Raw genomic sequence first — 24,878 nt, 5'->3', positions numbered from 1 at the left:
GTCCAAGACAGATAACATTTCTGCCCTGGGCTCCTCCTCAGTCTCCAACTTTATGGCCACAGCCATCTCCCTGACAAAACTACGAAAAGAGAGTTCTTCTGGAGGAGATTTTTGTCTCTCCGAGAAGTAATGTGGATCCTCATCTGATACCCAGTTCCAGTCAGACTCCTTTTCCTATTGAAAATCAGGAGACTGAGTCTGCACTGGCCTTGATGTAGTGGAACGATGTCCATGGTCCAAGGAGTGTTGAGGTGCAGCCCTTCTCTCAAACTGTGGGCAAGCTTACTCTCCTGATGTCAGAGGGGGTACTCCCTGCTCAAGCCTTGGCTCAGACACCCTGTGAGGTGCTGGTGTCAATGTTCTGGGCACAGGCATTAGTGAAGCCTCAGAGAGAGCCTGGGGCTGTTCTGCTGAAGGCGCAAGCACCCTCGATGTCAAAGTTCCCTGCAGCAACTGCACCAGCTCCTCTCAAAGCATGCCCTAGAACCACTCATTGAGGGCGGGCATTGACAAAGGCATGGGAGCTGGGGCACAGGCAGCCTGCAAAGTCATCAGTGCCGAACTGATGATGGGGACCTGGCCACTCGATAATTGGTGCACCGGCACCTCTTCCAAGGAGGGGGAGAACTCTTCTCAATGCCAGTGCTTCTCAGGTATCAGAGCATCCATTGCCCAGGTATTCCTGGCATCGTGCATCGAGGAAGATCAATGCTTATGCTTCCTGGGCTTCCTCTGATGCATAGAGCCATGATTCCCCGGTGCCGACAAGGACGCTGCCAAAAATAATTTTGGCTAAATTAAACTCCTCAATCTTGAGCAATTAAAAAAGGGAAAACGTTCAAACTGAGGTCGGGGCTGTGTCCTAACTGCGCAGCCACTCACAAAAAATAAAGGAAACCAAAAAAGCAAAAAAAAAAAAAAAAACTAGAAAAAAAAATACAAGGAAGGAAAAACAGGAGAAATACATTTAAAAAAAAAAAAGATAAATTATCCACAAGGGATGGCACTCGCAATAGCAAAAAATTTTTTGAAAAGCACAGCATGAGGAGAAGACTATGCAAACGTTTCCTTTCAGCAATTCAGCATCCACACCAGGGCTCCATCAGATGATGTAACCCACATGTGGAAATAATGTGGCCTGCTTGTCCTTGGAGAAAAATATTTTAGGGGTTCCACCATAGTACAGTTTGGGAATCACTGGGTTGGTAGATAGTTGATGTTATTAAAATGGGCATAATACATTTAATCTGTTTTATTTATATAATGCATGAATAAGTTATTCTGTTTATTATTTTCATTAACACATTTTTATGAGAAGTTGGTTTAAGTTTTCTATTTTTTCCCTATTTTTGGGTAGTGCAAATGTGTAATTTTTGTTATGGACATACCTTTTGAAGCACGATATCCATGACATATTTGCGCAATGCAACTTCTAATTCAGGGTTGGCAGAGAGTCCAGAAGCTTGTCTAAACAAAGCTGAAAAAATGTAGTGTGTAAGATCAGTGCCAGGGCACTACTGTAAAGTGAAAAAGACTAAACTGTCTGCAGCATACTATACCATCTGCATATCCTTCATGGGGCAGGTGACTGCTGTATTGCTCAATATGTACGTTGAGGTCAAAGTCTGACTTCTTCTTAATGCCTCTTAACTAGAGAAAGATGAAGAATTAATGAGAGCAATGGATGGGGAACTTCCATTACACAGAAGATAGTGTACAATGTATCAGAATATAAGAACTACTACTACTTAACATTTCTAGAGCACTACTAGGGTTACGCAACGCTGTACAGTTTAACAAAAAGACAGTCCCTGCTCGAAGGAGCTTACAATCTAAAGGACGAAATGTCAAGTTGGGGCAGTCAAGATTTCCTGAATAGAGGTGTAGTGGTTAGGTGCCGAAGGTGACATTGAAGAGGTGGGCTTTGAGCAAGGATTTGAAGATGGGCAGGGAGGGGGCCTGGCGTATGGGCTCAGGGAGTTTATTCCAAGCATGGGGTGAGGCGAGGCAGAAAGGGCAGAGCCTGGAGTTGGCGGTGGTGGAGAAGGGTACTGAGAGGAGGGATTTGTCTTGAGAGCGGAGGTTACGGGTAGGAACGTAAGGGGAGATGAGGGTAGAGAGGTAAGGAGGGGCTGCATATCGAGTGCATTTGTAGGTTAGTAGGAGAAGCTTGAACTGTATGCGGTACCTGATTGGAAGCCAGTGAAGTGACTTGAGGAGAGGGGTGATATGAGTATATCGGTCCAGGCGGAAGATAAGACGTGCAGCCGAGTTCTGAACGGACTGAAGGGGGGATAGATGGCTAAGTGGGAGGCCAGTGAGGAGTAGGTTGCAGTAATCAAGGCGAGAGGTAATGAGAGAGTGGACGAGAGTTCGGGTGGTGTGCTCAGAGAGGAAAGGGCGAATTTTGCTAATGTTATAGAGGAAGAAGCGACAGGTCTTGGCTATCTGCTGGATATGCGCAGAGAAGGAGAGGGAGGAGTCGAAAATGACTCCGAGGTTGTGGGCAGATGAGACGGGGACGATGAGGGTGTTATCAACTGAGATAGACAGTGGAGGGAGAGGGGAAGTGGGTTTGGGTGGGAAGACAATAAGCTTGGTCTTGGCTATGTTCAGTTTCAGGTGGCAGTTGGACATCCAGGCAGCAATGTTGGATAAGCAAGCCGATACTTTGGCCTGGGTTTCGGCAGTGATGTCTGGTGTGGAGAGATAAAGCTGGGTGTCGTCAGCATAAAGATGATATTGGAAACCATGAGATGAGATCAGGGAGCCCAGGGAAGAGGTGTAGATTGATCCCTGAGGAACTCCAACAGAGAGCGGGATGGGGATGGAGGAAGAACCATGAGAGTGTACTCTGAGGGTACGGTGGGAGAGATAAGAGGAGAACCAGGCGAGGACAGAGCCCTGGAACCCAAATGAGGACAGTGTGGCAAGAAGTAAATTATGATTGACAGTGTCAAAAGCGGCGGATAGGTCGAGGAGGATGAGGATGGAGTAGTGACCTTTGGATTTGGCAAGGAACAGGTCATTGCAGACTTTAGATAGTGCCGTTTCTGCCATTATAGGTCAGACAAAGCATCCACTGGGCTCAGTCTATTATCTGATAGCAGAGGGTGCTTTTAGCAACTGTCTTAGAAAGAGAGTATGTGTAGAAAACCCATCCGCTTTCATACCTTCTTAGTTCTCCAAGGTTTCGAGTTATATCTCTGTTGTATTTAATAGCCTCTGGCTAACCTATCTTCTATAAACCTGTCTAGTCTCAGTTTTAATCCAGTTGTCATATTTGCTGTTCTGTGGCACCAAGTTACACATGTTCATTCTGTGTTATATGATAAATAAAGTACTTTTTATTTTAAACCTGTCAACCTGAATGTTATTGGATGCCCCCTAGCTCTTGTACAATGAGACATGGAACCTCATTTTACATACAATGTAGCAATCAGAAATGAATCATGGTATTTTACAAAAGGCTCTGTCAACATTTATATTTTTGTTACATTTGTACCCTGCGATTTCCCACTCATGGCAGGCTCAATGCGGCTTACATATTGTATACAGGTACTTATTTGAACCTAGGGCAATGGAGGGTTAAGTGACTTGCCTAGAGTCACAAGGAGCTGCCTGTGCCTGAAGTGGGAATCGAACTCAGTTCCTCAGTTCCCCGGGACCAAGGTCCACCACCCTAACCACTAGGCCACTCCTCCACTCCGGAGGCAATGTTCCATTGTGGATTGGGAACTGGTTAAAAAACAAAAAACAGGGAGGATCACAAAGTGCAATGAGCTAAGGAACAGTGTTTCTTCTCGGCTCCTGGTATCTGTCCACAATCTTAATCCCATCAGGCTATAAATGTGCGAAAAAATTTCATCCACAGCACAGGCTGGAATAAACTTTTGTTTTATGGACAAGTGCATTAGTAAATCTACAGCGGATATGGCAACCAAATCAGGTAAAAAGCAAACGGAAACGTTGAGGCCTATCATGCAGGCAGATCAAAACACGGTGACATTGGGGGAGATCAGCAGAGATGTCAACGACATTTTGGTGAGCCAGATAAAAGAAATAGTGGTTGTGGCTCTAGGCAATGGGCTAATAGATATTTAAAAAACAACCAGTTTTTAACAGGGAGACTCGGGTGAGCAACACAGAAGGCTCTATGCATGTCACCTTGGGAGACTGGGCTCAACTACAAAAAGCGACTGCTGGATATACAGATAAAATTGATGACCTCTAGAATAGGTCAAGGAGGAATAATATCAGAATGGTAGAATTGCTGAAGGAAGAACTGGTGGACGTTTTGGAGAAATGGCACATGATGGAGTTGTTACAGAATTCAGCTTTCAACTTGATCAGAATTGAAAGAGCACACAGGCTTGGAAAGCTGGCACCGAATGCCACCAAACTGCAAGTGGTGATTTGTGTATATTAAACTGTGCTCTTAAAATTAAGCTGCACAGACTAAAGGAGGAGCTTTCATATGAGAATCACCATATCTATCTTTTCCAAGATTATTCAGCTGTAGTAGTGGAGAAACACAAAGCATAATTTTCAGTTCCTTCAGTTTCAGGAACCCCAGCTGAAATAAGTTCATCATCAGTCCATTCTTATTTAAACAATATGCGTTCTCAATTATGAAAAATTAATAACTTATCTGAAACGTTATGGAGAACCAATTACCAACACAGCTATGTTTTGGAACCTGCCACAGGACCAATGGTCTCCTTCATATCCACTTTATCTTTCTCCATGCTGCAGTCGTAGGTTCTGAAACACAGCTGTGTCGGTATAATTGAGAATGAGTATTGTTTAAATAAGAATGGACTGATGACGAACTTTCGGCTGGGGTTCCTGAAATTGCAGGAACTGAGCTACTACTACTGAAAAGGTGTCACGTCTGTGGCCGTGACCACCCTCAGCCTTACCTTCTTTCTGGGGGTCAGCAGCTCTGCTGGCTTCTGTCTGTGTTTGTCTTGTCTCTAGTCTCTGTGCTGATTGCTTCACTAGACCTCACCTGTGTGGGCTATGCCTCTCTAGGGAGCCAGCATCTAAGATGGCTGCCACCGGCTCTGTGCCAGCTTCCAAGACGCTCCTGCTTGTCTTTCCTGTGGGCTCACTTCCTATGTGTGTCAAGTCTCTCTTTGGGGTCAGTGTACTTCCTGCTTCTGTCCTACTGCTGGTGACTCATCAGTGAGAGCCTTCATAGGAAGTGCTGTGCTTGCAGTCAGGGCCTTTGCATAAGTGTTATGCTCTTAGGCCAGGTCAGGTTAGTAAGTGTCTGCTGCACTACTGCTTAGCCTCTCTCTGGGTTCCAGCCCAGTTTCTTTCTGTGTCTGTGTCTCTGTTGTCCTTCCGTGGGGTGGGGGGGGGGGGTCCCTGCCACTGTCTGTCTGTGGACTGTGGGTCCTTCCTGGCTTACCCTGTGTTTGGGGTGAAGCCTCTGTTCCTGGCTTACCCTGTGTTTGGGGTGAAGCCTCTGCTCCAGGCTTACCCTGTGTTGGGGTGAAGCCTCTGCTCCAGGCTTACCCTGGGTTGGGGTGAAGCCTTTGTCTGGGTTTGTTCTCCGTTTGTATGCGAAGCCTCAGTCTTTGTGGCTTCCCCAGTCAGTGTGTGGAACAGCTGTGGCTTCAGACCCTTGGCCTGTTCTTCCTGGTTACTCTGTTTGTTGTGCTGCCTGCCCAAGACCCTTGGCCTGTTATTCCTGGTTTGCTCTCTTTACCCTGTCTTGCCAAGCCTGTGTGCCTACCCTGCTTGTATATCCTGAGTGTATATCCTGAATCCTGTATCTGTCTGGCTAGTGTGTATTTCCTGGGTGATTATTCCTGTGTCCTGTCTCCACCTAGCTAGAGGGTTTACCCTGTGGGTATTCCCGGATCCCCGTTCTGCCTAGTGTGTATGCTGCCCTAGTCCTTGCTCCTGCTAGCTTCTGTACGCCTTGCGTTCCTTGGTCTGTCTTCTGGGTCCTGCTAGTGGCTATGCAGCAGCACACTATCTGAGTGTAGTTCCTAGTCTAGTCTTCCTCGTGTTTCCTAGACCCAGGGTGGGACCTCTGGTTCTCCAGTTCCGGCCCTGTCCTGCAAGTCCTGCCGGCCACCTGCACTTGGGAGCTCAACTCCGGAGGAACGGTGGCTAAGTGCAGGTGACGCTGTTCCTGTTTCGTCTGTTCTAGTTGCCTGCCTTGTACTACTCCAGTCCAGAGTTCCAGTACTGCTCTTCTGTGTTTCCAGTCCTGAGGTGGTCTTGCCTGCCGCTGCCGCTCCTCGGCAGTGGCCCAAGGGCTCACAAACTCCAGTCCTGCCTCGAGGACCTGACAGAATGCCAAGGCCCTCGAGAATGCGACAAAAGGTGAGAGCAAAATCCAAATAAATAAATAAAAATTATGCCAATTCTGACTGGTCCATGAAGAGCAATTATATAAGTCCATGTTTAAGTTTATTATAGTATGGAGATATTTTAAAATTGTACATATTAATTGTATGGCATTTGCTGATGATTTAATGCTGATACTTACAAACCCCTCACAGACCCTAATCGGGACTTTGGATATTTTTGCAGGGTTTGGGGCATCTCAGGACTCAAACATAATACTTCCAAATCAGAGGCATTACCATTAAATATTTGGATAGATCAAGAGTGGCCACAATTTACCTTAAAAGAAGTGGCTGAATTGGTTTCAGCAGATATACATTTTTTTATACCAGGTGTGAAGGATCCCTCCGCGCCTCTCAGGAAAACTCTGGCCTCCGGCCCAAGTTTTCTATATTATATTCCACTTAGGTAGAACTCACTGTAATCCTCCAGATGTACCCTCCAACCTGAGGTATGTCAGCAGTACTATTCCAGCACAGCTCCCGAGATATCCGCCAGGGAAATTATCCCAGCGGTTTCAAGAATGCAATCCCAAAACAAACAATTTAGAAAAAGTAGTTTTTAATAATGCAGTTCCAAAAGCAAAGCATTCAGGAATCTCCACAGCTTCAAAAATACAGTTCATAAACCAACAGACATGAATCTCAGCAGTCCCAATGATGCAATTCAAAATAAGTAGCAAAAAACGTTCCACAAAGAAAAACAAGCAGTTCAAAGAATACAAGCACTTCCAAACAGGCAGTTCAAACAAGCAGTTTAGAAATCTCATCAGCATTTCAGAGGCAGAGAGCTCCTAGGAGTCCCTTCCCTCTTCTGGCCAGCTCTATCTACTGGCTTCCTCCCACTTGATCCCATCGCTTTCTGGCTCCTCCACGATAGTCACTGCCTTCCCTTGTTTACCAAGACCCCGCACCAAGTGGTTACCTGCTGTTTGAGCCTTTTACCTTTGGATCTTGCCAGAGCTGCAATCTCCATCGGCTCCTCTTGCCTCACTTCCTCCTCTTTTTCTTCCCCCTTCCATTCCATGGGCTCCTCGCCCCACCCATTCTCCAGCTGATCCTCCTCCCCCTGATTAGTTCTGCTTAGAGGCTCCACCTCCATTCCTGGCCTTCCAACCGTGTCTTGGGTTTCACCTTTACCTGCCTTTCCCTTGGGCTCCACCTGGGGCTGCTGGGATAAGAAGTCTTTGATTCTGTTTTAAGACCCCCTCAAGGGCTGCTGGGAATCAAATTTTTTACCCTGCCTCCAGCTCTCTAGGGAAAATGATCTATGCCTTCTCCTGACATGTGGAACTCGAGCTAAGAATCTGGTTTGTCCTCCCCTCTGGGCATTATATTCTCCTCCGCCGGTACCCCCCTCCCCTCTCTGTTCCCTTATCCCCTTCTTCACATAGGACAGTATTAGGCCTTTATTGAAGAACATGTTAGAGCGATTACAGGTTTGAGAAGCTTTACCAATATCACTGCTGGAATAGATCTACTATACAAAACCCTTATTGTGCCTCATTGGGTATACTTACTCCAATCTTTATCACTCTACATATGTTTTTGGGATCTTCAGAATCCATATGGGCTCTTAGAAAATTTTCTGAGTGGGTAAATGTCCCAGAATCACTTTGCATATGTTAATGCTCTTGTAGCATGATATGGTAAATTTCAGAGTTATTAATTTTACTGAAAAACAGATATATATACTACTACTACTACTTATCATTTCTATAGCACTACTAGACGTACGCAGCGCTGAACACTTGAACATGAAGAGACAGTACCTGCTGGACAGAGCTTACAATCTAATTAGGACAGACAAACAAGAGATAAGGGAATATTAAAGTGAGGATGATAAAATAAGGGTTATGAACAAGTGAATAAGGGTTAGAAGTTAAAAGCAGCATCAACGAGGTGGGCTTTTAGCTTAGATTTGAAGATGGCCAGAGATGGAGCTTGACGTACCAGCTCAGGAAGTCTATTCCAGGCATATGGTGCAGCAAGTTAAAAGGAATGGAGTCTGGAAGCAGTGGAGGAGAAGGGTGCAGATAAGAGAGATTTACCCAGTGAATGGAGTTTCCCGGGGAGGAATGTAGGGAGAAATGAGAGTGGAGAGGTACTGAGGAGCTGCAGAGTGAATGCACTTATAGGTCAATAAGAGGAGTTTGACCTGTATGCGGAAACAGATAGGAAGCCAGTGACGTGACTTGAAGAGAGGGCTAATATGAGCATAACGACACTGGCGGAATATTAGTCGTGCAGCAGAATTTTGAACAGATTGAAGAGGAGAGAGATGGCTAAGTGGGAGACCTGTGAGAAGCAAGTTGCAATAGTCTAAGCGAGAGGTGATAAGAGTGTGGATGAGGGTTCTGGTAGTGTGCTCAGAAAGGAAAGGGCGAATTTTGCTGATATTATAGAGAAAGAAACGACAGGTTTTAGCAGTCTGCTGAATATGTGCAGAGAAGGAGGAGTTGAAGATGACCCCAAGGTTACGAGCTGATGAGACAGGAAGGATGAGAGTGTTATCCACAGAAATAGAGAATGGGGGAGGAGGAGAGGTTGGTTTAGGGGGAAAGATAAGAAGCTCAGTCTTGGTCATGTTTAGTTTCAGATGGCGCTGAGACATCCAGGCAGCAATGTCAGACAAGCAGGCTGATACTTTGGCCTGGATTTTGGCTGAGATTTCTGGTGTGGAGGGGTAGATCTGGGAGTGATCAGCGTAAAGATGATACTGAAAACCATGGGATGAGATCAGAGTACCAAGGAAGAAGTATAGATGGAGAAAAGAAGAGGTCCCAGAGGTACACCAAGTGACAGTGGGATAGAAGTAGAGGAGGATCCACCAGAGTATACACTAAAGGTATGCTAGGAGAGATAAGAATAAAACCAGGAAAGAACAGAGCCCTGAAATCCAAGTGAGGACAGCGTATCAAGGAGTAGGCTGTGATCAACAGTGTCAAAAGCAGCAGATAGATCGAGAAGGATGAGGATAGACTTTTGGATCTGGCCAGGAACAGATCATTGGAGACTTTAGCAAGCGCTGTTTCAGTTGAATGAAGAGGGCAAAAGCCAGATTGAAGTGGATCAAGAACAGCTTGAGATGAAAGAAAGTCAAGGCAACAGTGGTGAACAGCACGTTCAAGTATCTTGGATAGGAAAGGGAGGAGGGAGATGGGGCAATAGTTGGAAGGACAGGTAGGGTCCAATGAAGGTTTTTTAAGGAATGGTGTTCACACATCTCTGGATCAACACTGCTCAGTCCCTGGACTTATATTTGCATTTGATCTTGTTGACCACTATTGACTCATTCAGCTAATCAGCATCACCAGAACTGTCCTTGCATGGTTTTCTAGCTCTCCTAACAATCACACATTTCAGTTTTTCTCTGGTACTTCTTCCTCTTGAACGTTACCTCTTCTTTCAGGTGTTCCTCGGGGTTCAATTCTTTCACCCACACTATTTAATATCTTTCTAGTCCCTCTTCTTACGGTCATTCAGGATCACTCTTGTACACCTTTCTGCTAAACGGATGATATTCAGATTGCTTGCAAACTTCTGGACTCTTCTGCTTTCCAACGTCTAAACATTTGCTTATCTCAGGTTTCTCTTTGGTTCAAGTCCAACTTCCTGTTTCTAAATTCTTCCAAATGTGAGGCAATTTTCTTTCCCACCTCACAGTCTGCTGTGCTCCCTTCCCCTCCCTCTCTCGCTGATCAACCTATACATTCTGTGACTCTGTCAAAATCCTAGAGGTTATCTTTGTCTCCTCTCTCACATTCAAGCCTCAGATTAATGCTGTTTTGTGTTCAGCCTTCTTTGCCCTTCATCGTGTTCACTCTATCCATTTGGTTCTCTCTTCTGCACTCCTCTGTCCTGTTATCTTGGCTCTTGTTATCTCACACTTGAATTACTATAACTCTCTCTATGCTGATCGCCATCTCCATCACTAAAATGTCTCCAATTTTTTCAATCCACCACAATCAATCTTCTTCATAATGCCTGCCACTTAGATCACATCACCCCATTTCTCCATTCTGAACACTGGCTCCCTGTTTCAGCTCGTATTAAATTTTAGATCCTGGTATTAGCATACAAATCAAGACTCCGATCTGTTCTGCATACCTTAACCTTCTCATACCCTACACTCCCCTTCGCTTTTTATGCTCAGCTGATAATAATCTTCTGGTCTTCCCACCTCTAATCTGCATCATACTGTCCTCTATCCGTGACTCTGCCTTCTACTATCTAGAACCTAAATTATGGAATGATTTGCCTCTGTTTATTAGAAACCAACCCTCACTACCCAAATTCAAACAGACCCACAAAACTTACCTCTTCTCCATTCCAAGCTCTGCTTAGTTTTTCTCTTTTTTTTTTTTTTTGACAGACTAGGTGCACAGGTGGTGTTCTCATCAATCCTTCCTGTTGAAGGTAAAGGTAGAATGAGGGAAACTCACATCCTGGAGCTAAATGTGTGGCTGTGTGATTGTTGCCAACATGAGCGGTTCAGATTCCTAAACCATGGGATGATTTTCCAAGAGTTACTGAGAAGTGATGGTGTCCATCTTTCACGGAAGTGACGAAATGTATTCAGTAATAGACTGGCTAAAGCACTAAAGAGGGCTTTAAACTAAATTTGCTGGGGATGGGAGAAATAAGCTCCGTCATTAATAACCCTCAGGAAGATAAGACATCAAATACCCTTATAGAAAGCAGAAAAAGAGTAACATCTGGAGAGCCTCAAAATGTACCACCTCTTCCTCTGATCCCATTCCCACCCACCTTCTTAATGCCATCTCACCTGCTCTTATTCCTTTTATCTGTCACATTCTCAACCTCTCACTTTCCACTGCAACTGTCCCTACTGCCTTTAAACATGCTGTGGTCACACCTCTCCTTAAGAAGCCTTCACTCGACCCTACTTGTCCCTCTAATTACCGACCCATCTCCCTCCTCCCTTTTCTCTCCAAATTACTTGAGCGTGCTGTTCACCGCCGCTGCCTTGATTTTCTCTCCTCACATGCTATTCTTGACCAACTACAATCTGGTTTTCGCCCTCTCCACTCAACCGAAACTGCTCTTACTAAAGTCTCCAATGACCTCTTACTGGCTAAATCCAGAGGTCTCTATTCCATCCTCATTCTTCTTGATCTTTCCGCTGCTTTTGACACTGTCGATCACAGCATACTCCTCGATATCCTGTCCTCACTTGGATTCCAGGGCTCTGTCCTTTCCTGGTTCTCTTCCTACCTCTCCCTCCGCACCTTTAGTGTTCACTCTGGTGGATCCTCTTCTACTTCTATCCCTCTGCCTGTCGGCGTACCTCAGGGTTCTGTTCTTGGTCCCCTACTCTTTTCTATCTACACTTCTTCCCTTGGTTCATTAATCTCATCCCATGGCTTTTCCTACCATCTCTATGCTGATGACTCCCAAATCTACCTTTCTACCCCTGATATCTCACTTGCATCCAAACCAAAGTTTCAGCGTGCTTGTCTGACATTGCTATCTGGATGTCTCAACGCCACCTGAAATTAAACATGACCAAAACCGAACTTCTCATTTTCCCCCCCAAACCCACCTCCCCACTTCCCCCGTTTTCTATTTCTGTTGATGGCTCTCTCATTCTCCCTGTCTCCTCGGCTCGAAACCTTGGAGTCATCTTTGACTCTTCTCTCTCCTTCTCTGCTCACATCCAGCAGACCGCCAAGACCTGTCGTTTCTTTCTTTACAACATCCGTAAAATCCACCCCTTTCTTTCCGAGCACTCTACCAAAACCCTCATCCACACCCTTGTCACCTCTCGTTTAGACTACTGCAATCTGCTTCTTGCTGGCCTCCCACTTAGTCACCTCTCCCCTCTCCAATCGGTTCAAAACTCTGCTGCCCGTCTCGTCTTCCGCCAGGGTCGCTTTACTCATACTACCCCTCTCCTCAAGTCGCTTCACTGGCTCCCTATCCATTTTCACATCCTGTTCAAACTTCTTCTACTAACCTATAAATGTACTCATTCTGCTGCTCCCCAGTATCTCTCCACACTCGTCCTTCCCTACACCCCTTCCCGTGCACTCCGCTCCATGGATAAATCCTTCTTATCTGTTCCCTTCTCCACTACTGCCAACTCCAGACTTCGCGCCTTCTGTCTCGCTGCACCCTACGCCTGGAATAAACTTCCTGAGCCCCTACATCTTGCCCCTTCCTTGGCCACCTTTAAATCTAGACTGAAAGCCCACCTCTTTAACATTGCCTTTGACTCGTAACCACTTGTAACCACCTGCCTCCACCTACCCTCCTCCTTCCTGTACACAATAATTGATTTGATTTCTTTATTTTTTGTCTATTAGATTGTAAGCTCTGAGCAGGGACTGTCTTTCTTCTATGTTTGTGCAGCGCTGCGTATGCCTTGTAGCGCTATAGAAATGCTAAATAGTAGTAGTAGTATACCAATGCCCGTAGTATGGGAAATACATTTCTAGATCTACAGGCTGGAATGATAGATGCTAATTTGGATTTAGTGGTGGTCACAAAGACGTGGTTCACGGAGAACCATGACTGAGATATAGTTATACCTCACTATAATCTAATCAAGAAGGACAAGGTAGGAAAAAAAGAGTGCAGGTGTGGCATTATATGTAAAGAATAATATTAAAGTGACAGAATTGCATGACATATGAGGTAAGGATGCAGCTTTTAACCACTTGCCTGGCATAGTGGCTATTGGAACAACTGCCCTTGTACCACAAGGGCAGTTGTTTTAAGCCAGTTTGTTTTGAGCGTGCGCATAGGCTGGGCTGCAAGCGTGAGGGTTCCACATGGCCCAGAGTGGCCCAGTGAGGATCCTTAACTATGCCCACAAAGTGCAATTAATTCAGCAATATAGATGCAACAAAGGAGCTCTCCAACATATGAGGGTGATCAAATACTTCTCTTTCAAGACTATTCTCCTGTGCTCTAAGGGCTACTTTTACAAAGCCACGCTACCAATTCTCGGTGTGACAAAGGAGAAGAAGCCCGTTTAATTCCTATGGGCTTCCTTTCATTTGCCACACGGGAATTGCAAGTGTGACTTTGTAAAAGAAGCCCTTAGAGCGATTGACTCGTGCCGCCTTTACACCTTGAGGACAGAGATTTTACTCATAACTCAAGGGTACACGGTTCTATGTCACGCCTTGATTATATTTTTGTGCACTGCTCATTGTTTCCCCATGTGTTGTCAGCAGCAATAGGTCCGGAAGAAATTTCAGACCACGCGCTTATTTGGGTTGATTTGGTTGCGGAGCCCTATTTCTGTCATAGTTGGGGCTGGCATTTTCCCACTTACCTCTTTCATTCCACCAAGTTTTTGAGATATTTGATTGCAAAATGGGAAGAGTTTGTGTATTATGATCAGCAACATATGGATGATGCCCATGGCAAAGGCAGTCCTCAGAGGGGATCTGATTGGATATGTCAGTGCTAGAAGCTAGAGATTGGCCCATGGCATTGAAACCCTAGAACGTAAACTAAGAGCCCTTAAACGTAAATATATCGTGGTGCCTAGGAGTAGCCTAGTGGTTAGTGCAGTGGACTTTGATCCTGGGGAACTAAGTTCAAATCCCACTGCAGCTCCTTGTGACTCTGGGCAAGTCACTTAACCCTCCATTGCCCCTGGTACAAAATAAGTACCTGAATATATGTAAACTGCTTTGAATGTAGTTGCAAAAAACCTAAGAAAGGCAGTATATCAAGTCCCATTTCCCTTTCCATACATAGGCTCTTTTTGAGACCCTGTCGGCCATCAAAGTGGCTCTTAATAAGCTATTGCATGGGTGGACCTCTAAGCAGCTGCTCTATCATAAATACAAGTTTTATAAGTATGGTGATAAGCCTGGTAAAATGCTAGCACGTGTTATCAAGACCTGGGGTCATTCTTGTTACATCCCAGCTATAGACACCTCGGGGGATTGTCACTTCCAAATTAGAAGAGATAGCTGAGCTCTTTCAAGAACATTTTCGGCGGCTTTATGCTGCTGATGACACTATTTCTGGGGATGAGACTGCTATCGAGGTTTATTTACGGGCTTCGGGATGCTGAGTCTTTCGGCTGAAGTAGTGGAAGCGCTAAACTGCTCTATAACTGCTCGAGAGATGCAATTAGCCATCCAGGCCCTTAAGCTTAATTCGCTCCCGGGCCTGGGTGGTTTTACTAGGGAATTTTATAAGCTGCTTCAAAAGCAACTAATTGGTCTCCTGTTGGAATACTTTGACCAGGTGGTTGAGATTCAGTAATTCCTCCTGCGTGAGAATACGGCTCTTATTAGTTTGTTGCCTAAACTTGGCCATTCCTTTCTGATGCCAAGGGCCTATTGCCCAATCTCCCTTATTAATGTTGATATCAAAATTTTATTATGCATATTGGTTGACACACTGACGATTTAATTGCCAACGTTGATTTGTGATACAGGTTGGTTTTGTTAAAAATCGTCAGTCAGTCACTAATGTCCGTAAACAGCTGTTGGCTATGTGGTCTGTCCAGCAGGAGTGGGACCCATTGCTGCTGACGAGCCTTGATGCAGAGCAAGCTTTTGATCAGGTCCATTGGCCTTTTCTTTTTCAGACCATGGTTCATGTGGGGATGGAGGGATGGTTCTGCCGGATGGTGGGAGCACTTTATTCTGCTCCCCAGGCCTCCCTGCTGGGGTGCAGACCACACCTTTCCCTATGGCTAGGGGCACTCGGCAGAGCTGTCCCTTATCCCCTCTGCTTTTTATTCTATCTCTAGAGCCCCTGCTTTGTACACTTCATAATTCCTTGGTGGTTTCCGGGGTCCAGGTCCATGACACCTCCATAAAAGTTTTAGAGTATGCCAATGACTTGTTGCTTATCCTTCGAGACCCTCGGCGGTCAGTGCCAGCTATGCTTCATTTAGTATTGTGGTATGGATAGCTGGCAGATTTCCGATTGAACTTGGACCAGTCAATGGTAATGCCTTTGAACCCCAAGGTTCAATCTGGCTAGGTGGGGGAGTTCCCATTCAGTTGGACTGAGACACAGTTTAAGTACTTGGGCATTTACATACTCTTGAATTATATGAATATAATGTTTCTCCATTGATGGGAGAGACAAAGCGGTTGCTGGGCGCCTGGCATGACTATCCTGTCTCCCTCTTGGAAGAATTGGGCTCTTTAATATGATGTTAGCTCCCCGCTGACTTTATCTTTTTCAGATGCTTCCCTATATTTAAAAGTGTGTGATAAGCGCATATTACATAGGGAGCTTCAACAATTTTTATGGCAGAGTCATCATGCCATGTTGCCAATAGCAGTCCTACAGAAGCCTAAAAAACTAGGAGGGCTGGGACTATTGAATGTACATTATCTGACTTTGGCATGTTCTAGAGAGCTGCACAAGAGTGGGGATGGCGGGATTCCCATGGGTACCACGGGAATCCCAAGAGGATCCCCTCCAAGTCTGCGGTGATCCCGTGGGGATGGACCTGGGTCCACACGGGGATCCCACAGGGATGGACCCAAGTCTTGCGGGGTCTCCGCACAAATGCACAGTGATCTGTACTTTGTCTCTCCTTCCCCGAGCCACAGGATGATCTCCCGGCACAAACCTCAAGCCACCCTGGTGGTCTAGTGGATTCTTCGGGGTAGCAAAGATCCCCTAGGAGAGAGGTTTCAACGTATATGGGGGAAATTTTGGGACACTCTGCAGCCAGCAGCCCATAGCCAAATTCTTAACTAGAGTCTTCAGACTGCCTTTTGGTCTACCGCATTAACCACTAGGCTACTCCCCAGCCCTCAGACTGCCTTTTAGACATGGTTTGCTTTGCCCCATTCAGTGCGGGGGCGGGGAAGGAGGGTTGGGGGAGGATGTTTGCATCTTTCCAATACTGTTAGATGATCTTGTTTATAGCCAATTGTTGTATTATAAACTATTGGTTGGCTTTGTGATTTCCTGTTGTGACTAATAAAAATGATTTTCCATAAAACAAAGAAGGAGAGGGCTTATTCAAGACTGAAGGCCCCAGATTAAAAAAAAAAAAAAGACAACTTTGCTGAGATGGGGGAATTTCTCAAGGAAGAGTTGGTTGGATGGGAGCAACTGAAGGAACTAGAACAGCAGTGGGCAAAACTGAAAGGAGCTATTTCAAAGGCGACAAACCTTTATGTTAGAAAATTACATAAAAGGAAGAGGAAAGGAAGGCCGCGCTAGTTCTCAAATGTAGTAGCTGAAAAGGTATGGGAAAGAAGGTTAGCCTTCTCACATTACAAGATGACTCAACTAAAGGAAGCTGGAAAAGTTGTTAGGAAAGCGAAGAGGCAAACTGAAGAAAAGACAGCCGATATGGTAAAACTGGGGGACAAGAACCTTTTCCAGTGCTTTTCTTATAGGAAAAAAGGTACCGGTAATTATGGGTGTTGGGGGGGGGGGGGGGGAATCACCATTTATGGCTCCACCCCTATATTAGCCACACCCCTTATACCAACCATGGAGCATATAAACAGGCATCTTCAAAAGTATTATACCAGTACAGGAGAAAAAAATAACTTGTGATTTTTTTTCATTATAAATAATTCCTGTAAGCTGTTACAGCTCCAGTATACCCAGTGCAAAAAAGGACAGCAGATGTAAAATCTCAAATTGGACATATTCGAAACACTAAAATGAGAATAAAATGATTTTTTTCTACCTTTGTTGTCTGATGACTTTGTTTTTCTGATCATGTTGGTCCCAGTCTCTGATTCTGCTGCTCTCTGTTTTCTTAACTCCATTTCCAAGGCTTCCTTACCATTTATTTCTTTACTTTCCTCTTTTCTTCTTCATTTCTTGCCCTACATCCATAAATAAAATCTGGGTCCTCCATGGAATTGACTGGAGGAGGTATAACATGGATCCAGCTTTTGCCAATTTTTTCCATCCATGTGCAGTTTTTCTCCTCTCTTCCCTTTCCCTCATCTCCATCCATGTGCATTCTTTTCTCTTTCCTCCTCTCCATCCATGTCCAGCATTTCTCATTTCTCACATCCCTTGCGCCCATGTCCAGCATTTCTCCTCTCTCTTCCCTCTCCTGTATCCATATCCAGCAATAATTCTCTCACCCTCTCCTCCATCCAAGTCCATCATTTCTCCTCTCTCCCCTGCCCACCCCTCCATCCATCCATGTCCAGAAATACTCCTCTCTCTCCTGCTCTCCTCGCCATCCATTTCCAGCATAGTAACATAGTAACATAGTAGATGACGGCAGAAAAAGACCTGCACGGTCCATCTAGTCTGCCCACGATAAACTCATATGTGTATACCTTACCTTGATTTGTACCTGTCTTTTTCAGGGTACAGACCGTATAATTCTGTCCAGCAGTATTTCCCGCCTCCCAACCACCAGTCCTGCCTCCCATCACCGGCTCTGGCACAGTCCCCGTATAAGTCTGCCCTCCCCTATCCTAGCCTCTCAACCACCAACCCCTCTTCCCCCCGCCACCCAATTTCAGCTAAGCTTCTGTGGATCCATTCCTCCTGCACAGGATTCCTTTATGCCTATCCCACTCATGTTTGAATTCCGTTACCGTTTTCATGTCCACCACCTCCCGCGGGAGGGCATTCCAAGCGTTCACCACCCTCTCCGTGAAGAAATACTTCCTGACATCTTTCCTGAGTCTGCCCCCCTTCAATCTCATTTCATGTCCTCTCGTTCTACCGCCTTCCCATCTCCGGAAAAGATTCGTTTGCGGATTAATACCTTTCAAATATTTGAACGTCTGTATCATATCACCTCTGTTCCTCCTTTCCTCCAGAGTATACATGTTCAGGTCAGCAAGTCTCTCTTCATACGTCTTGGAACGCAACTCCCATACCATCCTCGTAGCTTTTCTTTGCACCGCTTCCACTTTTTTAACATCCTTCGCAAGGTACGGCCTCCAAAACTGAACACAATACTCCAGGTGGGGCCTCACCAACGTCTTATACAGGGGCATTAAAACCTCCTTTCTTCTGCTGGTCACACCTCTCTCTATACAGCCTAGCAACCTTCTCGCTACGGCCACCGCCTTGTCGCACTGTTTCATCGCCTTCAGGTCCTCAGATACTATCACCCCAAGATCCCTCTCCCCGTCCGTGTTTATCAGGCTCTCCCCACCTAACACATATGCCTCCCTTGGATTTCTACTCCCTAAGTGCATCACTTTGCATTTCTTTGCATTGAATTTTAATTGCCAAACGTTAGACCATTCTTCCAGCTTCTTCAGATCTTTTTTCATGTTTTCCACTCCCTCCGGGGTGTCCACTCTGTTGCAAATCTTGGTGTCATCCGCAAAAAGGCAAACTTTACCTTGTAACCCTTCGGCAATGTCACTCACAAATATATTGAACAGAATGGGCCCCAGCACCGATCCCTGAGGCACTCCACTACTCACCTTTCCCTCCTCCGAGCGAACTCCATTTACCACCACTCTCTGGCGTCTGCCCGTCAACCAGTTCCTAATCCAGTTCACCACTTCGAGTCCTATCTTCAGCCCTTCTAGTTTATTCAAGAGCCTCCTGTGGGGAACCGTGTCAAAAGCCTTGCTGAAATCTAAGTAGATGATGTCCATAGCACGTCCTTGATTTAATTCTCCTGTCACCCAGTCAAAGAATTCAATGAGATTCGTTTGGCACGATTTCCCTTTGGTGAAACCATGTTGTCTCGGATCTTGCAACTTATTGGCTTCCAGGAAATTCACTATCCTTTCCTTCAGCATGGCTTCCATTACTTTTCCAATAACCGAAGTGAGACTTACCGGCCTGTAGTTTCCAGCTTCTTCCCTATCACCACTTTTGTGAAGAGGGACCACCTCCGCCGTTCTCCAATCCCTCGGAACCTCTCCCGTCTCCAAGGATTTATTAAATCTTTGAGAGGACCCGCCAGAACCTCTCTGAGCTCCCTCAGTATTCTGGGGTGGATCCCGTCCGGCCCCATGGCTTTGTCCACCTTTAGCTTTCCAAGTTGTTCATACACACTCTCTTCTGTGAACGGTGCTCTATCCACTTCATTCTCGGGTGTACTTTTGCCAGTCCCTCTCGGTCCTTCCCCAGGATTTTCTTCAGTGAAAACAGAACAAAAGTATCTATTTAGCAAATTGGCTTTTTCCTCATCATTTTCTACATAGCGTTTTGCTGTATCTTTTAGTCTCACCATCCCCTTTTTAGTCTTTCTCCTTTCACTAATATACCTGAAGAAGTTTTTGTCTCCCCTCCGTACATTTCTAGCCATTTGTTCTTCCGCTTGCGCCTTCGCCAGACGTACCTCTCTCTTGGCTTCTTTCAGTTTCATCCGGTATTCCTCCCCGTGTTCCTCTACTAGAGTTCTTTTGTATTTCTGGAACGCTAACTCTTTAGCCTTTATTTTCTCAGCCACTTGCTTTGAAAACCATATCGGTTTCCTTTTTCTCTTGCTTTTATTTACTCTCCTTACATAAAGGTCTTTCTCCTTACATAAAGCATTTCTCCTCTCTCCCCTGCCCTCCCCTCCCATCCATGTCCAGTGATTCTCTCTTCCCTGCCCTCCCCTCCCATCTATATCCAGCATGTCTTCTCTCTCCCATGCCTCCCCTACCATCCTTTTCCAGCAATTCTCCTCTGCCTCCTGTCCTCCCCTGCCATCAATGCCCAGCGATTCTCCTCTCTCCCCTGCTCTCCCCTCTCATCCATGTCCAGCAATTCTCCTCTCTCAACTGCCCTCTCCTCCCATCCATGTCCAGCGATTCTCTCTTCCCTGCCCTCCCCTCCATGTCCAGCATGTCTTCTCTCTCCCATGCCTCCCCTACCATCCTTTTCCAGCAATTCTCCTCTGCCTCCTGTCCTCCCCTGCCATCAATGCCCAGTGATTCTCCTCTCTCCCCTGCTCTCCCCTCTCATCCATGTCCATCAATTCTCCTCTCTCGCCTGCCCTCTCCTCCCATCCATGTCCAGCGATTCTCTCTTCCCTGCCCTCTCCTCCCATCCATGTCCAGCATGTCTCCTCTGCCCCCTGTCGTCCCCTGCCATCCATGTCCAGTGATTCTCCTCTCTCCCCTGCCCTCCACTCTCATGGATTCTCTTTCCCCCCTCCTCCCCTGCTATCCATGTCCAACGATTCTCCCTCCTCCCACCCATCCTCCTTTTCACGATGCCTGCCTGCCTGCTTGAGAGTCCAGGCCTCCAGCATCAGCGAGTACTAGGCCCGGCACAAGCTCTGACGAGCCTTCGCGCCAATGCCACACACTCAGGAAGGCCCTGTTAGTTCCACCCTCTCTGACACGTCATGTGTGTATCACAGGGATGGTACCCAACAGGGCCTCCACGAGTGGATAGGCTCGAAGGCTGAGTGTGCTGGTCTTATACTGATTAATCGTGGACCCGGACTCTCAAGCGAGGAAACAGGAGCAGTGAGAGGGGGACTCGGGAGGTTAAAAAAAGTTGCCGGTACGCCGTGCCAGGGTGTACCGGCACAAAAAAAGCACTGACTTTTTCAGATATGTAAGTGACAGAAGGAAGTGCCATAATAGCATTGTGAGGCTCAAAGATGACGGGGAGGAATATGTAGAAGCTGCTAAGGATAAAGCTGAGCTGCTTAGCAATTATTTCTGTTCTGAGTTCACGGATGAAAGGCCGGGGGAAGGACTGCAGAAAACAAATGCAAATGGATGTATGGTACACCAGGACTGATTCACAGAAGAATGTGTTCGTGAGGAGCTAGCTAAACTAAAAGTAGGCAAAGCGATGGGGCCTGATGGGATAAATCCAAGAGTGCTCAAGGAGAGAAGTCTTGGCAGCTCCACTGGCTGACCTCTTCAATGCTTCCTTAGAGGCTGGAGTGGTCCCAGAGGACTGGAGAAAGGCAGATGTGGTCTCCCTGCACAAGTGCAGAAATAAGGAAGAGGTTGGGAATTACAGACCTGTCAATCTGATCTCAGTGGTGAGTGAGTAAACTAATAGAAATGCTTCTAAAGTGGGGGATTGTGAGGTTTCTCAAATCGAATGGACTGCAGGAGTCGAGGCAGCATGGCTTCACTAGAGGCAGGTCATGTCAGACAAATCTGATTGATTTCTTGACTGGGTGACCAAACAGTTGAATGTGGGAGGGGAGCTAGATGTGTTGAACTTGGATTTTAGCAAAGCCTTTGACATAGTTCTGCACAGATGACTGATAGTGTCCTCGGTATGGGACCTAAAGTGACTGACTGGGTCAAAAACTGGTTAAGTGGGAAGAGACAGAGGGTAGTGGTAAATGGAGTTTGCTCTGAGGAAAGGGATGTTATCAGTGGTCTTCAGGCCAGCTCTCCTTAACATTTTTGTGAGTGATATTGCAGAAGGACTGTGGTAAAGTCTGTCTCTTTGTGGATGATATCAAACTCTGTAATAGGTTGGACACCCCGGAGGGTGTGGATGGCATGAGGAAGGATCTGGTGAAGCTTGAAGAATGGTCCAAAAATTGGCAACTAAGATTTAATGCTAAGGAATGCAAAGTCATGCATTTGGGTTACAAGAATCCAAGGGAATGGTACAATATAGGGAGTGAAGTGCTGCTGTGTATGAAAGAAGAATGAGACTTGGGGGTGATTGTGTCTGACAACCTTAAAGTGGCCAAACAGGTAGAAAAGGTGACAGTCAAAACCAGAAGGATGCTTGGGTGCATAAGATGACCAGCAGGAAAAAGGAGATGCTAGTGCCCTTGTATAAGTCTCTGGTAAGACCCCATTTGGAGTACTGTGTGCAATTCTGGGGACTGCACTTACAGAAAGATATAAACAGGATGGAGTTGGTCCAGAGGGCAGCTACTAAATTGGTAAGTAGTCTCCGTCATAAAACATATAAGGACAGGCTTATGAAACTCTACATATATACACTGGAAGAGAGGTGGGAAAGAGGGGATATGATAGAGACATTTAAATACCTCAGTGGCGTTAATGTACAACAGGAGAGCCTTTTACAAATGAAGGAAAACTCTGGAATGAGAGGGCATAGGATGAAGTTAAGAGGAAATAGGCTTAGGAAGAATCTAGGAAAATACTGTTTCACAGAAAGGGTGGTGAATGTGTGGAATGGCCTCTTGGTGGAGGTCATGGAGTCGAAGACTGTCAATATTTTAAAAAGCGTGGGACAGGCATGTGGAATCCCTTAGGAAAAGGAGGAGTTAGTGGTTACTGAGGATAGGCAGACTAGATGGGCCATTTGGCCCTTATCTGCCGTCATGTTTCTATGTTTTTACTCTTATATTTTATTACTATGTATTTTACACCTATGTTTTTATGCTTGTGTTTTATATGCCCTTTTTTTAACCTATAAACTGCTTTTATGCCTACACTATAGGCCTAAGCAGTATATCAAGTCTGGGTAATAAATAAATATTAATTAATATACTTCCACTTTGCATCATGGAATGGCTCGTCCTATAGTGGCAATCCTCTGCCCACTGCACTCCCTAGGAAACATAATGAAGTTAACTGCATAACTTTTTTACCCTCTCTCTACTGAAACTTCCCTAGGTGGGACTGATTGCCTTTTCTCTCCCATTTCTACTTTTACCTTCACAGCTCTTTCATTCTCAATTTTATTGATTAGAATGTTGTCTCTATCACAGAGCTCCCAAGCATTTGGAGACAGAATTACAACATTGTATTCTGCCAGGCCTGCTGCCAAGCGTCCCTCGTCTACTGCTCGCCCAAGGACCAGACAATACTCCTTTCCACTGCCTCCTATGAGAACTTTTGAGAGCCATCCACCAGAGATCCCTGCAGAAAACAAAAACAATAGGTGGAACAAATTACAAAATACAAGGCAGACACTTAGCAAAACACCAACATGTGAAAAATGGACTAACTGATCACAAAAGTTTATATAGTATATGATATGGTCCAATAAAATATATCATCACTAAAAGGATTCCAGATTTTTCTAGGATCAATAGAGCTCATCAACCTAGTGACGGTTCCAGGATCATAACCATAGGCGTAGTTTGACTGTTTCATTGGGGGGGGGGGGGGGGGGCAAAGAATGGGCAGAGCATATTAGCATATCATTTGCATATATACATATGCAAATGAATATGCTAATATGGAGGAAGGAAATGAAATTTACAGGCAAAATATCATAAGTACATAAGTAGTGCCATACTGGGAAAGACCAAAGGTCCATCTAGCCCAGCATCCTGTCACCAACAGTGGCCAATCCAGGTCAAGGGCACCTGGCACGCTCCCCAAACGTAACAACATTCCAGACAAGTTATACCTAAAAATGCGGAATTTTTCCAAGTCCATTTAATAGCGGTCTATGGACTTGTCCTTTAGGAATCTATCTAACCCCTTTTTAAACTCCGTCAAGCTAACCGCCCGTACCACGTTCTCCGGCAACGAATTCCAGAGTCTAATTACACGTTGGGTGAAGAAAAATTTTCTCCGATTCGTTTTAAATTTACCACACTATAGCTTCAACTCATGCCCTCTAGTCCTAGTATTTTTGGATAGCGTGAACAGTCGCTTCACATCCACCCGATCCATTCCACTCATTATTTTATACACTTCTATCATATCTCCCCTCAGCCGTCTCTTCTCCAAGCTGAAAAGCCCTAGCCTTCTCAGCCTCTCTTCATAGGAAAGTCGTCCCATCCCCACTATCATTTTCGTCGCCCTTCGCTGTACCTTTTCCAATTCTACTATATCTTTTTTGAGATACGGAGACCAGTACTGAACACAATACTCCAGGTGCGGTCGCACCATGGAGCGATACAACGGCATTATAACATCCGCACACCTGGACTCCATACCCTTCCTAATAACACCCAACATTCTATTCGCTTTCCTAGCCGCAGCAGCACACTGAGCAGAAGGTTTCAGCGTATCATCGACGACGACACCCAGATCCCTTTCTTGATCCGTAACTCCTAACGCGGAACCTTGCAAGACGTAGCTATAATTCGGGTTCCTCTTACCCACATGCATCACTTTGCACTTGTCAACATTGAACTTCATCTGCCACTTGCACGCCCATTCTCCCAGTCTCGCAAGGTCCTCCTGTAATCGTTCACATTCCTCCTGCGACTTGACGACCCTGAATAATTTTGTGTCATCGGCGAATTTAATTACATCACTAGTTATTCCCATCTCTAGGTCATTTATAAATACATTAAAAAGCAACGGACCCAGCACAGACCCCTGCGGGACCCCACTAACTACCCTCCTCCACTGAGAATACTGGCCACGCAATCCTACTCTCTGCTTCCTATCTTTCAACCAGTTCTTAATCCATAATAATACCCTACCTCCGATTCCATGACTCTGCAATTTCTTCAGGAGTCTTTCGTGCGGCACTTTGTCAAACGCCTTCTGAAAATCCAGATATACAATATCAACCGGCTCCCCATTGTCCACATGTTTGCTTACCCTCTCAAAAAAATGCATTAGATTGGTGAGGCAAGACTTCCCTTCACTAAATCCGTGCTGACTTTGTCTCATCAGTCCATGTTTTTGTATATGCTCTGCAATTTTATTCTTAATAATAGCCTCCACCATCTTGCCCGGCACCGACGTC

The 24,878-nt window shown here is 45.6% G+C and overlaps 1 protein-coding gene across 1 annotated transcript in view; it reads right to left on the bottom strand.

The window, feature by feature from the left end:
* The window catches only part of LOC115469679 (adenylate cyclase type 10-like), a 254,501-nt gene that overhangs the window by 174,804 nt on the left and 54,819 nt on the right, over nt 1-24,878 (bottom strand). Inside the window, exons 5-7 of the mRNA XM_030202467.1 lie at nt 22,878-23,083; nt 1,560-1,650; nt 1,389-1,477 (exon numbers count right to left, since the gene is read on the bottom strand). Of these exons, the coding sequence (XP_030058327.1) occupies nt 1,389-1,477; nt 1,560-1,650; nt 22,878-23,083 (386 nt within the window). The remainder of the gene's footprint in view (nt 1-1,388; nt 1,478-1,559; nt 1,651-22,877; nt 23,084-24,878) is intronic.

Source organism: Microcaecilia unicolor, chromosome 4 (assembly GCF_901765095.1).
Source record: "Microcaecilia unicolor chromosome 4, aMicUni1.1, whole genome shotgun sequence".
NCBI lineage: Eukaryota > Metazoa > Chordata > Amphibia > Gymnophiona > Siphonopidae > Microcaecilia > Microcaecilia unicolor.
The sequence above is the reverse complement of the archived record's forward strand: the minus strand, read 5'-3'. Positions and strand labels throughout refer to the sequence as shown.